At 39.0% G+C, this 17,138-nt stretch overlaps 2 protein-coding genes across 2 annotated transcripts; both read right to left on the bottom strand.

Annotated features, from left to right (window-relative positions):
* Positions 1-4,743: 4,743 nt before the first annotated feature.
* On the bottom strand, positions 4,744-10,886 carry si:ch211-254p10.2 (solute carrier family 40 member 1). Its single transcript, XM_031298975.2, has 9 exons — positions 10,737-10,886; positions 10,041-10,146; positions 9,885-9,952; positions 9,562-9,721; positions 9,147-9,262; positions 8,821-8,947; positions 8,381-8,635; positions 6,667-7,347; positions 4,744-6,288 (listed from the first exon to the last, which is right to left on the bottom strand). The coding sequence occupies exons 2-9, from the start codon at positions 10,141-10,143 to the stop codon at positions 6,029-6,031; spliced, it is 1,770 nt and encodes a 589-aa protein (XP_031154835.1). The 5' UTR covers positions 10,144-10,146; positions 10,737-10,886; the 3' UTR covers positions 4,744-6,028.
* A 542-nt stretch (positions 10,887-11,428) lies between these two features.
* On the bottom strand, positions 11,429-17,044 carry LOC116049775 (sodium-dependent neutral amino acid transporter B(0)AT3-like). The gene is made up of 12 exons (XM_036006592.1): positions 16,873-17,044; positions 15,611-15,751; positions 15,312-15,449; positions 15,020-15,201; positions 14,206-14,316; positions 13,997-14,109; positions 13,782-13,910; positions 13,364-13,520; positions 13,036-13,240; positions 12,441-12,600; positions 12,193-12,355; positions 11,429-12,101 (listed from the first exon to the last, which is right to left on the bottom strand). Exons 1-12 carry the CDS (start codon positions 17,042-17,044, stop codon positions 11,907-11,909), a joined length of 1,866 nt encoding a protein of 621 aa, XP_035862485.1. The 3' UTR covers positions 11,429-11,906.
* Between the last annotated feature and the right edge of the window lie 94 nt (positions 17,045-17,138).

The following is a 17,138-nucleotide window of genomic DNA, read 5'->3' on the forward strand; positions in this document are numbered from 1 at the left end:
ATTGTATCCTTCAAGTCTTTATTCTCAATTGTTCATTGTAGCCGGGCTCTATATATTCAGAATGTGCTCATAAAGCTTTCTCATCATTTGCTGCTTCAAGTTCAAATTAATAACATAAGCAAGTGCTCTTAAAATAATCCTCATCTTATTGGTTATACAAAACTGACTTTTCTTGATTGAGAAAATAAACTCATTTTACCACATCCTTGATTTGAACATTTTTAGATAGTAAACCTAGCCCCTGTGATACTGTCTTTTAGCAGTAGTATATTCTATACTATTTCACCATTAAACCACCTTGTCTTCCTTCCGAGTGGATGTTCCTTAGTGAGACAAAGCCATGAGGACAACTCCCCCTTGAATGTGCTACCACTGACCCAGTTTCTCAAGTAAATGAATTGCAAAGTGAGATTGCCTAAAGTCAGACTTGTTAGCGAGCTTGCTCTAATACCGTTGTCTTTAACCAGGGACTACCATGACAACCATGGGAGGTACACTGTTACTGTAGGCCTACGGCGCTGCAAAAGAGTTCAAAAGTGATGAAACTCTATTGAGCTTGTTACTGTATACCCTTTCTAAAATAACACTTAGTCAAGTAGGCCTACAGAAATTCAACAGCTGCACACTCTCATAAAATGAAAGAACATACTAAACAACAGGAACAGTGAAATCATCACATACAGTAGTGTATGAATGATGAACATAACATATTTTTATGCATTAGTACCTTACTATATTTGTCAAGCACAAACCAAAATTACACATATTGACAAGAGAAATGTAATCCCTGGTAGCGTTCTTTCAGACATGCTTACAACTAATTTGTGGGGACCATGGTGGGGACATGTCTGTCAAGTACAATCATGTACTGTCATGTACAATTATAAAGCTGGTTTGTAATTTATTAACTTATTTATGAAATGTAAGTCATTTCATGAAACTAATGTGATTATGAAATTAATGTATGTCCTGTACCAGAACATTTTCAATACATTTCAATACATTTCACGGTGGGGGCAGCATGGAGAGCTGACGTGACTTCAAAGGGGCATTAAAGGACCATAGAAACAGCATATGCTACCGTCTCCTATACCTCTGTGTAAGACCAAGATATTGGTGTTTCTGAAACACCACAACTTTGAAAAGATACACTGAAAAAAGCAGGTGCATTGAAAACACTGCTGTTTTTCTGCCATTTCTAAATTCTTCAAAGACTTTTCTATCCAGCTGCTAAATATTCCATCTACGGTAGACTACTGCACAATAAAGCGATATATCGATATATTTTAACCTGGTTTCTATGTTAGGCATCTTTTTATAGCGGGAAGGACATATAGCCTACACTCATGAGCTATAATCGATATTTTTTATAATGAGAATGTAGGCAAATTTGTGATGCTGGGAGATGGGCGATCTCTGTGCCAATCACCAATTAAACCCAAAGAAGAAGATCTGTTACTTCCGATTACCACCTTTGTTTGACTGAACAAGAGGAAATATAGGCTAAAATCGTCTACACTGTTCAACACACGGATTATTGTTTCCAATGTGGATAAATGACTATTAAAGGAGCCACGGTACATTCAAAACATTGTAAGTCTTGTCAACAGGGCATGAAATTGGCACCCGCCCACCTGCCAAATGCGGGTAACTTTTGTGATTGGCGGGTGAAACTGTCAATCTACCTGCCTAACTATCGGTAAGCAGGGTACGCCGTTGCTTACGGGCCTGGTCCAATCAGGGGCCCGCATCACTGGAAGACATTGATTGACAGCCGGGGCCCCCTATTGCATTTTCAATACTCACACAAAGGTAAAGTTAATTTCCTAGTTTCTGATATGAAGACGAGACGTGTGTGTGACTCGAACATCTCACATTTACCAACAAAACGTACAGCGAAAGACCGTGCAAAACATTTCAGACCGTCCTGCCAACATGTATACATTTTAACATAAATGTATGCTGTCACTGAAGCTGCTGCTGTTTCAATACTGTCGGCTCTCTGCAGCGGGCGGGGCTGCTCCGTTTCCCCCGCGACTGACGCGCACACACAATCACACACAAACACACACACACACACACACACACACACACACACACACACACACACACACACACACACACACACACAATCACACGCAAACACACGCAAACACACGCACAGACACACACACAATCACACACAAACGCACACGGTGGATGCAGGAAAAAACGCAGATGAGACCTACAGGATAACCTAAATTGAGGACAGCTACTCTCGTTATTGTAAGTGTAATGATAAGTTAAAGTCCAATAAGTACTTTATGAAACCGTATGAATGTGTGTCCCAGGCCAGGATAGGAAATTGACTAACAATGTAAAGATCAACAAGCCACTGACAATGACAGATATGTTCATATTTGATTCATTCAATACATTCTTATTTTGTGTCTTAAATCCACCAGCCTTTTTCATATTTTATCCAACATTTGCAGCATCCTGAGCCTTTTTGGTAAGGTTCCTAGGAAATCTCAGCCCAGAATAATTAATTAATAGTAATAAGTATTATTCTCCCCAAAACAAGTTTCCTTTTTATTTATTTTTTTATTTTTAAGAACTATACAAAAAAAATTCTTGTGTTATGGTGCGCATTCATCAGTGTTTTGTTGTTGTTGTGGTGTGCGTAGGCTACTCCTGATTTTGTCAGTCATCTCATCTCTTCTATGCAGTGGCGTAACGAGCCAACCCCATACTACAGCACGTGATGACGGAGCAATGTCCACGAGTAGGATACCATCAATAGGACAGGATAGGATCATAGAGACACAGCAATTCCTGTTTTTCACCTTGATGACACAAAAAAAAGTGGCTGGTAAAAAGTCCCTATGGCAGGTGGATTTAAAAATCCACCTGCCACAGTGGCTGGTGGTCAAAAAAGTTAACTTCATGCCCTGCTTGTCAAACAATGGGTGACACAGGGTGAAGCCGTTGAGCACAAGTTAAGTTTATGGCTGTGTAACTTTATATATAGCCCTCATTGATGTTGCTTTTGGGATTTGTAATGTCATTGCAGTGATAAATAATAAAAGCCTTATTATCTTACTAGTTAAAACGTAAAACTGATGTGAGGAAAACGGTGTGCTGAGAACGGATGCATTAAGAGATTTGGCTCAGATTACTTTTTTTTTCACCACTTTGCTAACGTTAATATTAGACACCAGAGCTTGGCACAGCTGCACTACACAAAACCTAGACTCCTGCAAAGTTGCACAGGGCAGAAAATAGTTGGACTGTACCGATTCATTTTGCAGTCTGCAGTGGTCTGTAACGTTACTGCTTCCAGTAAGATAGTCCCACTCAAACAACAGTTCTTCCTGGAAAATTGCCAACCAGCCTACTCATGGCTTCTGTTCATTACCAAGGTAACTACACTCTGCAGTGATTGTGATGGAAGCAGTTAGGGCTGCAACGGGATAGGGGTTTATATGGTGTCAGTCACTTCATCATCATTTCGTGGACTGGAAACAAGATATTAAAATATGAGAGGCTTCCATTAATGTATGAGTTTGTATGGCTAATATAATCCTCCCCACTATTCAGTAGGCTACTTGGGGTCACTGGAACTCCTTCCCAGTAAGCACACATATGTCGCATGGTGGCAGTATTGCAGCTACCTATCATTTCTTGCCTCGTTGTAGCTACATACTCGTCTTTGTCATTGACATTCATTGCTATTCAGTGCTTCTGGATACTGAAAATTCAATTAGGATGAGTTTACATCATGGGGATGTCGGACATTTCAGATGAGAATATCTGGAGTATAGTCTGGATTTCCATGTCCTTTAATTCTGGATGCTTTCCATCTTGTGTCTCTTACCCACCCTTGTATGTCCTCATATGTCTTCCTTTGGATGATAGTCATCAATATCTAATTACTCTTGGATGGTGCTGACAATTTATAGAAAAGGATAGGTGTAAAGATACTGTGTGTGTATTGTGTATAATTTCTATGGTGATAATGGACAAAGGCCTAAAACTTTCCTATACTTTTTGGTGATGACCATTTAATGTGACATTGACCTCTACTGGCCACAAAAAGCCATTACATTTGCATATGGATACTGTACTTTTCTTGGCTTTGACATGTTTATGTCCTAAACATTTATATATTGTATACATGTATTATTTTGTCCTTGCAGTGTTTCTCTTCATACAGTCTCCCCCTAACATACGCATACGTATGGGTATTTCTGCTAACAACCATTAGGCTATAGCTTTGTGGGTGCTACATCTTATTCTGATTGACAATGAATTAACTTCACCTGTGGTAGGCTACTATACCTCAGGTTGTATAAGCTTTCTAGTATTTGGACTGCAAGTTCAGGTACTATTAAAGGAAGTTGTCAGCAAAATCTTTGGTAACCCTTTGGGGGTTAAGGAGTTTATGTCTACATATGCAGACTCCACAGGGGGCAGACAGTATTAAACCATGTGGCTGTCCGTTTTATTGGAATGATTCTAGTACTACCATTAGTCTAATTTTTGAAGGTTGAATTGAGGATTTTATTTGAGTGTCAGGCTGTGAATAGGGCCAAATGGATTTACAATGTTGTAAATTGAATTTTGCAGTGTATTTAGATTATTGAATGTAAATTAATCTAGTGTAGTATGTGCAGCACTTTCATTGACACATTTATAAATTGATTATTCTGATCAGAAGACTTGAGGCCAAAGATCATCTTCAGTCATCTTTATTATCTTAATTATCAGTCTGAAAAAATAGGACAACATATAATACAGAAATTTCACAGGAAAAGTATACAAATATATTGAGATGTGTTGCTGGTTGTATGACACAAGGTTAAACTTTGATGTTATTTCCACTGTACATGAAGGAAATATGAAAACATACAGTAGCTGAGAGTAATTCCCAAGTCATATTCCCAACATTGTTCTTGTTCTTAGTTGAGGTAAGATAATGTTTAGTTCATCAGAACTACAAAAGAATAAAAGCAAAGTGTAATACAACACTGCCGATAGCAGTGATCAACATTTGCTGTCAACATATAGGTATTACTGATTTCAAACATGTCACAAAATGAAGATTGCTTTCATCTTGGATTTCTATAAAACTATTAATATCACTCTTTATATGGGAAGGAAATAAAGTTTGGACACTATTTTTTTCATCTAAGTACACAAGCAATTAGAATAAAATAGTTTGCATTAAAGTTTGTCCATGGCATGATGTGATACTTTTTGTTGTTGTTATCCATAACCAAGGTTTACATGCATAAAAGAAAGGCAAATGTTTGCTTGATTCATCCACAGAGAAACAAACCAGGGGAAGGGAATACTTTGTCCTTTCACTTCTGTCCATTAAAAGGGGGGCTGCCTTTCAGATATTTTTTTCTAATGAAACAATTTCACATCAAGTTCCCTTTATGTTCCTTTTTGGACATCCTGGAATATTTCCAAGTGGACGGATCAGTAACATCGATGCCACTTGTAGAAGTACTGTCTCGTCTTGTTTGCATTTGCATATCACTGTTAAGTTTTCCTCACAACACCAGTTCTTTACTGAGTGAAGGTTAGAAAAAGTGCTCCATCCATCCACCCTCCCATCCAAAAAGCTATGTAAGTTAACAGGCTTGTTTGATGAAAGTCTTTCAGGTTTTGCAAAGGCATGTGCTGGTGCCTTAGCCGCTACCTTTGTGTCCTGTTGTACATTAGATTAGGACATTTCCCCTGGAGGTACCATTGCTGCATTTATTGTAGCCACCTCAACTTATGTACACGAAGGGAGAGCGTGTCTCCCACTCTATTTCACCTGAGTTCTTGTTTGCTGCTGTGGCACATGGCCCTGCAGGAAGAAAGCAAACAAGATGGGACAGGCACTTGCTGTGTTGTGCTGAAATGAATGACTAAGTCGGGAGTGGAGCAATAAGATTGCTGACGGAATAGGAGGGAGACATTCATTTCACAGGTGCAGAGTGGAGTCAGTGCTGATAAGCATCTCTCGTCTGGATGTGTGGGCCATGTCTGCTCCTTATGTGTCGAGGCGGCGTTTTCTCTTGGCTTTGTGTGCGTACAGGAAGTACATAGTGTGCCCAGTGGTGATGAATAATACAGAAATGATAACTAGGATGCCAAAGTGCTGTGGCTGTGGAGCGGAGATGACCATGATGAAGTGAAGCAGATCCATCAGGTAATTCATGGAGCTCTGCACCCCATTTACCACACCCCTCTCTGACTCACAGATGTTCTCCTGCAGGAGCTGGGTCACTGTCAGGTCGAAGGACCAGAGACCTAAAACACAGATGTCATTGGGGTTTAAAAGATAACCTGGACTTTATTTGGTCAATAGTCATACTAATTGTATATAGCACTTTTCAAGCATTAAGCACAAATTGCTTTCCAGATTAAATTATTTACAAAATACAATACAAAATACATAACAGCTGTGCATTTATTCAGTTCTTTACACAATTATTTAATTTATGGGAATAGTTTTATTGCCTAACATAGATGGCAATATGATAAGCTGATGTCAGCTGATAGTATCTGCAATGCCAATATATAGGGGAAGCCCTGTTGACAGTATTCCCATTAAGCCTATTGTATATCATGTACTCATTTAAGTTTTGGTGTCCATTGGAACCAGTCAGCTTTGGATGTCCTACTCACCAATGCGTGCTGTAATGACACCCAAGAACAGAAGGATAATGGAGATGTAAGATTCTGGCGCTGTGTCAGAGGGGACGTTGTCAAAGAGCACAGTGTTGTTGGTCCAGTGGATGGAGGAGCGGTCAGGTAGCAGTGGCTGATTGCTGCCCCCCCTCAGAGGATAAGTGTGTTTTTGCCTTTGGCTTGCCATCCCTCCAAGCTCAGAGGAGGAGTTGGAGGTAATGTAGGGCATCAGCAAGCTAAGATCCATAGGGCTGCCAGGGGCAAACACAGAGCACACACACAGCAGCAAGCAGCCCAGGTGAATGCAGCTTGAGATGATGCCTGTGTTAACCAGGCCATAGGACTTCCTGAGTCTGGTGAACATCACGGTGCCCATCAGCCCTGTGATAGCTGATACACCCATCAGCAGACTAAGGAGGGAGCCGCTTATGCCCTGAGTATATGCATAGCCAGTGGTGATGCAGTCAAAGCCCAGCACTGTGGTGTAGAGGAAAGCCAGACCCATTCCTGCCAAGAAGACAGGCTGGCGATAATAGGCCCTCCAGCCGTCCTTGCAGGTGCTCACCAGCCAGCGAAACCTCCGGAAACACAGTGGCAGGTTGGTGATTTCTTTTAGGCGCAGGCCTGTGTTGCAGTTTCTTTCGGTCAGAGGTTGAGGTTGTGCAACATTACCTTCCCCTGATGAGAAAAAGGAATGTCATCCATCACTTCTGTTCATCAATAGTAAAGGCCCAATTGGTGTTGTGCAGCCTTTCTGCTCCATGTCATGTTAGAATCCAATTCATCTGTCAAATACAGACCATCTACACTTATCTCCATGGGCTGCAAATGTAGACTATGTGGATTGTGTCAGTTGGGTGCTGTACATAAACTGAGGATTGTGTCTTCAAAAAACGAATGCTTCAATGAAGCTTTGGATCTTGATATTCTTGTTCTATAATGCCTTTAGTCATTTTAATGTGATTGTCTGTCTACTTTTGTATGATATAGAATTAATGAACTTACAGCACTCATGTAGCCCACCGTAGAAGACGGCTCACAGCATTTTATAATTCAACAAATACTTCCTATAACAATCTGGAGAAATGGTTTTTTGGATGTCATTTCAAATAATTCCAAGTGTTTCAACTTTATTGTGAAGTTGTGTAATTTTTAACCGTCATTTTTATTTTAACATTAACATTTTTTTTTACTTAAGCCAAATGAAAATCTTATGGCACAATTCTCACATCAGTAGTACCCTTCATGATGTCTACCCCCTAAATCCCTCCATAAAAGCATTGTTTTCAACATTTGAATTGAATTTCAAAGCTCAAATTTAAGTTGATTATTAACACTTCCTCACTGAACTTTAAAAAAAGAAACCATTGTGATTTAAGTGGTGATAGAAGCTGAGGAAAATGGGATTTTAATGTATACTGTAGTTGTATACTAAAACTGATGCCAGCCAGCATTGCATAATCACCCGCAGTTAACAGTAGATGCTGCATGTCGTCTCTACATTGCCAACTACAAGCAAGCATTGTTAACATATTTTAGCCTAATACACATTGTATAACTTTTTTTTATAACTACAAGGTCACTTAGTATGTTTAGGACTCCATGATGCTCACTGGCCTTTATGCACATTTACGGTAAATCTCATACTCTAGCGTTCTAAAGGTAAAATCTGGTAATACAGGGAAAGTCAGAAACAACACATAGTCTTTACCTTGTGACATTCTCCTCTCAACCCTCTGCAGAAACACCTGATCCACCTCCACCACTGGTGGTTTGACTGAAAGAGCAGGGACGATGCGGTACACCCGTGACAAGAAGAAGAACTCCACAATGAGAGACACAAGGTTCCAGCCCAGGATGAAGCCACAGCCAACTACATTGGAGGCCAGGGTCATGACCTGTCCCACTGCTAGTGGGGCCAGGATGTTAGTCACCTGATCTATCCGCCTCATGGTTGCATTCATTCCTTTTGTTAGGATCAAAGACACAGAGGTTAATGTGCTTCCACTAGAGGACGGTCAGCAAGAGCAGAAACAGACCAATACCTGATATTCTCTGTAATTCAAGCATGTATTTGTGCCCAACCAGTGATGCGTGACAAACATGGAATGCAAACAAATATGTGTATTAACAGAGAATGGATCCCCTCACCAGCTAGGTGACCTCGGTTGTAGCCTGTGATAACCACAATCCAGTCCCTCTGAATGGCAATGGTCAGTGCTGTGCTTGCAAGGTTTGCCACATCTGCCAGGACGATCACCACCGTATAACAAACCACCTTGTGTAAGTTTTGCGATGCAACATGTTACTATGACAGCACAGAGTAGCCACAAGCTCAGAAGCAGAGACAGCAGGGACACAGGACAGAGGGAACAACAGCAGCAATAACTCCTCTGTGTGATAATCATGGTGAGTATTCCATTTGCCGATCAACATGGTGTCAAGTTATGAAATGTAATTATTAGTCAAATACTCACAGTAAGCCATCCATCCCAGATCTGTTCAATCCTTTGCTTATATGAGAACACCAACATGAGCACAATGCTACATACTGTCACTGAGATGTTCTGAATGAAAAGAGATGCATGTGCAACTAAAATAGGGGACAAAAAAATTGTTTTAGACTCTCACAACATATTGTAGATGATATTCTCTGTAAAAAGTGAATCCTAGCCTTGACAGATGTGATGCTTGTGCCTGAAGTCCTGCTGGTGTTAAGTCTAGCTATCATATCAGGGACTGATTTACACTTGAGACATCGGATGAATGTAATTCACCACCTGGCAGGATACGAAACCTGCAGACTTCTGGGCCCAAAATTGAGATCCACTGATCTATATCACTGTTCCACGATATACTGCATGCAAAAAAATTCAAATGAGCATTTCTTACCTTTATTCCTGGGATTGCGATCAACCCAGTCTCCAATCAAAGCACCTAGCATGAGCACAGACCCAGCCACTACCAACCCAAACACCGCAGTCAACAGCAGGTTACGGCCATACAGCTCAATCAGGAACACAGAAATTGCAAAGTGCCACATGCGGTCGCCCTGTTTAAAACAACATAAAAGGGCATGGTTATGTAATGTTTTGCAAGCTGCTGTCTGTATGCTGTCACACAGTTAACAGTAAGTAGACTACCTTGCAGTTATTTAAGATTCAATGTCTTATCTATTTCTCCAGGAATCTGTTTCTTCAGGAAATGATTCTTACCCACATAGACAATGCTCCACTGACATAGATGAGAAACTTGGGACCCTTGAGGTAGATAAGAGCTGAACCTTACAAGGAAATGCATGAAAATCGAATAAGCACACATATTTGCTACACGTACATTGCAATTCTAATTGGATTTAAAGTTGACTTCACCTGGTATACTCCTCGCTCTTTTAGCTCTTGCATCCCTGATGTCGTCAGCCTCAAACTCGACCACAACCCCACCACACTGTGAGGCGTCTGCTCGCTTAGACATTTCCTAGTGTGGGATCATAGGTCAAAAAACTGTTGAACTTGTCGCACTCTTGTCCCCATTGTTAATAGTACAGTGTTTCATTACTGTACGTCACAGCATCACTTAGATGCTTTGAAAGACATCAAGGTTACATTGTTGTTGATGACTACAAGAATGTTTAGACCCATTACTGATTATCATAGCCTACAATTTTATAGACAGCACCAAAAATCAACATGTTGCGATGTTGTATGCACTAATTAAATACAGAATTTATTTTACCTTATGCAACACAAGTTGGTACACCGTGTCCTTTTGAACTCAGCAAACCTGCTGTAACCTCTTCAGTGGGTTTACAACACTGTAATATTATTATAAAGTATTCCACATCTAATGTACTTTACACCAGTCACTTCAAATTAGTTTTTTCTCAGAGGCATAAATAAAAACTGCCATTGGTCAACAAGTTAGATTGTGAATAAAATAAAATAAAGAAAAAGTGTGCCAAACTAACGTTTCGCAATAGCATTAGCGTGACACCTTGTATAGCTCTATAAACCGAGTCTTAAACCGTCAATAATTCAAGCGTTCATAAGTCAATGCAGGGTCATCACCTTTGTTCGGATGTTCCACTCAATCCTTACTGTTGTTCCTCGATTATGTATCTTGTGCCATGTATCCTACATTGGGATGCTAGTCTTTCCTGAGAGCTGGAATTCAAGCTGTAGTTTTTTGAAAGGCTTAATAACATTGCAGTGTTCAAGTGCACCATTGTATGAAAGTGCCAGAAAAGCAGAACAGGCAGAGGGACAACAAAGGCAGCCAGCATATTCCAAAGCACGTGACACCGGGGGGACAATATCACTGTCCACCCACACCACAAAAAGGACAACTGTGTAACTCGTATGGCTCAAAATACACATGTGCGCATGATCAGTAAGCACATGCATGCACCCTCACACACGCACACAAGCACAGTCCTACAACATATGAGAGATACACCCACATGCACTGTTGACATGTGAAAAAGTTACATAAAGGACACATCATGCAACACTACATCACTCTTTCCACACTTGCAGGTAACAGAGGGTAGAGGCGATGATAATGTTAACCAAACATACAAACACAACATTGCTACAAATATCAGCTCATGTGGCATTTCCACTGAAAATCTTTGTGACATTTGTTTTTCTGAGAACGAATAAAGCGCTTATCACAACCCATTCAGAAAAGTTATCCATCATTCTCTCTTTCTTCCCATTCAAAACATCAACACAGGAAATTAACTGTTGTCTTCCTTTAATCAAATATTAACACAGACCTCATATTCAGTTCCAGCCTTTGGTATTCTTTTGTTAATATTTTTCTCAGAGATATTGTCCTGCGGTGATTTGATCTAGTAGGCAGTGTTCACATTTCCTTCACCAATATAAATGCACTTGTGTAAATAAAAAAAAAAGTTTTCCTTTAGCAAATATACTGAAATTACAGCAAATTAATGTGTTTTAATTTAGCAAATATACTGAAATTACAGCTCCTACTGCCAATATGTTATTCTAATGATAAAATCATGTTTACTGTATGTAATGTAATTAGAAGCTTGTAATACCATACTAATCAAAAGATAGAAAACACATGAAAGAAAGAATCAGTAAAAATCTTGTGTTTGCCTTTTGGTTTCCAAATGTAGAAGTTATTAAATGACAACATATGTCAAATGGTATGTAGCCTACCACTGGTAGTCCTGACCACCAATCAGATAAAGCAGCTAAACACTTCCCTTACAATTCTCCATGACATAATTCATTTGCATATGGATTTTGGTTGTGCCTGTCCATGATGTACTTCTTCAGGAAGCCCATTAATTTGTAGAGAGCCACAAGAGGAATGGGTACAACAGGAAGGACAGATAAGAGCACACAGATAACAAAAACCCATTCAGGATAGGGCTGAACATCAGCAAGGGGGAATTGCACCTGTAGGGGTAATGGATCAGAAAGTCAATGTCTTTTATTTCGTCATATTCTACGTAGTGATGATGAAGAGCTACTGTAAAATCTTTCTTACGTAATCTGGGTTCCAGGCGTTATATGTAGGTTGTTTTTCAGCCTCGACTACAACGTATGCCACAAAAACCACCAGAAGCATGAAGGGACTGATGAAGCGCCAAGTGGCCTGCCAGTAGATGTTTGGTCTCCGACCTGACATCCATTCAATGTCGTCATTAAACCTGTGGGCAAACCGAAACCCTTTGTGAAATCATTCAAATGTTTTTTATATTTCAAGTATAATGTTGACATGAATTAAAGTATTACTTGTTTATTCCATAGATGTATACCACACTAATGATCTCAAAGAATGCTATGATGAGCAGAGGCATGGATCCCACGTAGCTGTTGAAAATCTCCAGCCAGTAGTTTCCAGAGCCCAAAGTAAAGATTAGGGCCACAGTAAAGGAGGTGAGACATATTAACCCTATAAGCAAAAAAGAAAATACATTTTATTTCATGCCATGATGATTAATATGCTGGATTCACTAATGCAAGAACCTTTACAGCCTACCTGCACTAAAGTAATTTTACAGCCCATTCTCACCTTGAATACTTACGACAATATGTGTTTCACACGTGAATGCATAATTTCACATCGAAAGAACATTTACAAAGGGTTCCTATCAAAACTAATGTATTGAAAAGGCACATTTACTTTGAATCAACAGGTGGGCGTTTTACGTATGACGTGTGTGTGTGTCATAATTTATCCTTTATTAATCACTGTTATGTATAGAGAGTAAGAGTATGTTTTCCACCTAACCTTGTCAGTTTTTTTTTAATATTATAATACAATACAAACTATGCCATAATGCCATGATTGCAAACACTGTATCTGTTATCAGATCTTTTGGTTTACCTGTGAAAATTTCTTTAGGAATCCAGGGTGGAATCATGTGCAGGTCAAGCAGAGGAGTAAGGACCCCCTCTAGATTTCCAAACATAGAGGAGAGGCCCAGGCTGAAGAGCATGACAAAGAAGAGCACCGCCCACACCTGAGAGCCTGGCATTTTTATCACCGCCTCAGTGAACACAATGAAGGCCAGTCCAGTTCCAGAGGCGCTCTACAGGTAGGAAGTGAATGTGATGCATGATCTCATACACAGCCATCTCACAAAACGTCATGGAGAAAGCTGTTAAAAGCAAAACTTTTAATAACTTTTACAGTTTTTTACATTGTACTGTACCTGGTCCAGGAAAGTCTGCAGGTTGCATGTCTTTAGATTGAGGCTTTTGACCTCCGAGGGATCAGTTTTGTTGAGATACTTGAACCAGTCGTCATAGTTTTCAAGGGTTATGTTCTCATCCCCAATGTTGAATGAATTAGTCAATCTCAGTATGTTCCTAAAATCAACAAGTAAAAGTAAAAACGAACTGTTACAATGTTGAAAGAGTGTTTTGTATGAAACCACAAACAGACTTTGGTTTTTTATGTTTGACTAATATTAAAGTGGCGTCTATATAGTCACAGCAGTCGAAATGATTTGGGGTCTGACAGCTTGTAATTATATAATCATCAGTTGCACATCTAATAATAATACTGTATAATTATCAAGCTGAATATAATGTCCTAAAGCACACCATACTTACCTATATGGTACTTACCATTGTTTGCAGTCATTGTAGTTTTCATTTGCTTTAAATCCAAGAATGGCAAAAATAGGAATTGATGCATAAATTGACGTAAAACTGTTCACACATCCAACAATTAGGGCATCTCTCTCACAGTTATTCCTGCAAAGATAAAATACAGTTTTTATTTTATTTTTGGACATTACATTGTCTTTCATGAATGAAAAATGTGTTCAAAAGGTTCTTACTTTTGAGCATTGTAACTGGAAAAAGCAATAAGTCCCCCAAAGGCCAAAGACAAAGAGAAAAAGATCTGAGTAGCAGCATCCAACCAGACCTTAGGGTTTTTCAGGGTTTCCCACTGTAATGAAAATATAAATTGCTAGTTAGATATCACATTTTACTATTTAATTATTGTCATGACATTATTGCAATATGAAACTGAAGACAAACTTACATTTGGAGTGAAGAGATATATTAAGCCATCTGTGGCCCCAGCCAGAGTCAATGATCTGACCAAGAAGATGGTCAGAACAAGATACGGAAAGGTGGCTGTGACATAAATAGCCTGTTGAAAATGTTTTGATGCTGATTAAATATTTCATATTCACATCCGATAGAGTTAGCAGAATTAGAGTTTTTTTAACCATATGTATGCACTCCCATTTAATTGAAGTAAAATGAAAACGTTGTCAACTTGCAGGTGGTTTTGTAAGGGTGTTTTTAAGAGCCTCGCAAGGTTAGAGTGCTCTAAACACTTGAGTTACTGTCACTTGTCAAGATAATAAACATAAATCTTCCATCCATCACCTTTATCGCCTTTAATGCAGCCTCTACCAGGATGCATAATATATGTGAAAAAACATCCTGCGTACTGCTTTTGCTGAACTTATTGTCACTCTGCTGTTTTGGAGACAGCAGGTTTTTCTAGCTGTTACGGTTTGATTTATAAATGGCATGCATAGTGAATATCTGCCAAGTTAAGGCCAGATTTGTATTTGAGCAAATTGCCGGGATTTATAGTGGAATGCACTTCTCTCTTTCAGCCTTACATGACTAAGGATGATAAGGAAGCTGCATTTTGTTTCTAGTGCATAGTCCATTTCATATTCATGTCTTTTTAGCTCATGTAATCTGTGTGAGGAAAGCCAGTGTTACTCTCATGGTTCCAACATGTTGCCATGAAATGCTGGTATCTAGGCTAGAAGATATAACAAATGGATATGACAATACAAATATTTTTTTAGCATTTCATCAAACAGGTAAATTACCTTCCCAATAGTCTCAATTCCACGTATGAAGCAGATGTACACGAGGCACCAAGCAGATGCAAGACACAGCACTAGCCACCACTGTACGGATCCGCTGGTCTCAATGTTAGGTGTAATGTTCAGTGTTTCACGATACCAGAAATAGTTCACAGGTGAGCTCTTCTCACATTCACTTACCCAGCCTGTATCAAAGACATTATTCATCATGATTAATACATGGGACTGTCTGTCTTTTACTGGTTATTATTCAACATGTATTGTTAATTTATATTATCATGATGTAAGAAATTACCAGTCAGATTAAAATTTAATGGGCAGTCCCTCCAGGGAAGTGGATTTTGAAAGGAGTGGAAGAAGTACCAGAGGATCCAGGCCAAGATCATGTTGTAGAACAGACCAACTAGGAAGGATACTACCAAGGAAGCCACACCTGTGTGTACACATTGACATTATTCACCAAGAAATGTAGACTATGTATATTACGGATGGCAATGATGCAAGTTTTACACAACTTTATGTTTCGAAGTACATTCCCCTTTTTTTGGCATCTTTCTTTTCTGAGTAATGTCCATAGATATCAAACCTTCTCACCTAAACCTCCCAGATAAGGGGAGATTGAATTCCACACTCCAACACTTCCCATGCGGAGTCGTTGTCCGATGGCCAGTTCCATGTGCAGCAGAGGAAGTCCCTCAAACACCAAGGCAATGGCATAAGGAATCAGAAACGCCCCTTAATATAAAACAAATTTAAAAGTGATAGTAAAGGCCAAAGTTATTGTGACAACTGACAACAAAACCATAAACATGAGTTTCTCAGTAAGACTTCACCTTAATAAACACTGGTCTTGCCTTTATGGTTGAAGGTCATTCAGTTTCTGATTACTGAACATTTTATTATCAACAAGCAGAGCTTTATCACATTCACTCATATCCAGGAATAGATCTTAACACCAGACATGCAGTGTAACTGTTTTTTCCCTCATCATTTTACTAATCCATTTCATATTTTGGCCACCATTGTATGGAGTAGTGAAAACCTTTTGACCTATTTTTTTATTGGGTTGATTAAGTATCCATTTTGTATAGTAGTGAACTATCCAATAGGAATTGTATTAAGTAGATCAATCAGAGCTATGAAGAAGAAGAAACAAATCTGCTACAGTCACATAATCACTGAAGTATTATCTCTCTCTAATTCATTGGTGAGAGCCAATTATTATAATCCATCTGGTCAGACGGGTTTCTAGATTGACTTTCACTGGAAAAATTGAAATCATTCAAGTAATTTTTTGATCAAAGGCAAAGGACCGAAACCAAACAAAGAAGATAAATCACTGATGACATGTTGACAGTCACATAAACAGTTTTTTATGGATAAGTACTGTATATGTGGAAGTGATGCTTGACAAATTGACAGTGAAGTGAATTAAATCAAGTTCTTATTTTAATGATTTATTAAAATTAATCAAGATGATTAGCTACTTCGGAATGTCAAAAACAAGGTGTGACTATTGTGTTATCGTGCCACATCGCAGTACAACTGTTTGTCTGGAGTATGTTTCTATGTGCCTCTGTCTGGGGAAATTTAAGAAAATACAATTATCTTGGTGAAAAACAAATTATTTTCAAGAAATGTTTTTTGTTATTTTCATAACTTATGGGAAAAAAATGATTAAAGAAATAATTCAGTTTTTTAATAACAGCAACAGTTTTATGAAGAAAGCCTTTGGATTATTGACTGCAAAATATTTCTCGTCATGGAAATCAAATCAAAAAAAATATTTGCCAGACTGTCCAACTTTACTTTTTGTTTTAACATCTCAAAGCACACTGTAAATTAAATGCTCTTACCTCCGCCATAGATTTGACACAAATATGGAAATCTCCACACATTGCCAAGTCCCACAGCAAAACCGATGCAGGTTAGCAAATATTGAACTTTATTGTCCCATTTTGGTCTTTCAATGATCTCTTTAAGTCCATCAACCTGCGTCTGCTCAGCACTTTCAGCGTCTCTATCCATCACTTGTTTGTCCTTTCTGTTATTTCAGTATATTTTACACGGCAAATCTTTTTAAGTCTGACTTGTCCACTCTGTCTGAAGAGAAGGGGAGGAC

The sequence above is a fragment of the Sander lucioperca genome, chromosome 10, assembly GCF_008315115.2.
Source record: "Sander lucioperca isolate FBNREF2018 chromosome 10, SLUC_FBN_1.2, whole genome shotgun sequence".
NCBI lineage: Eukaryota > Metazoa > Chordata > Actinopteri > Perciformes > Percidae > Sander > Sander lucioperca.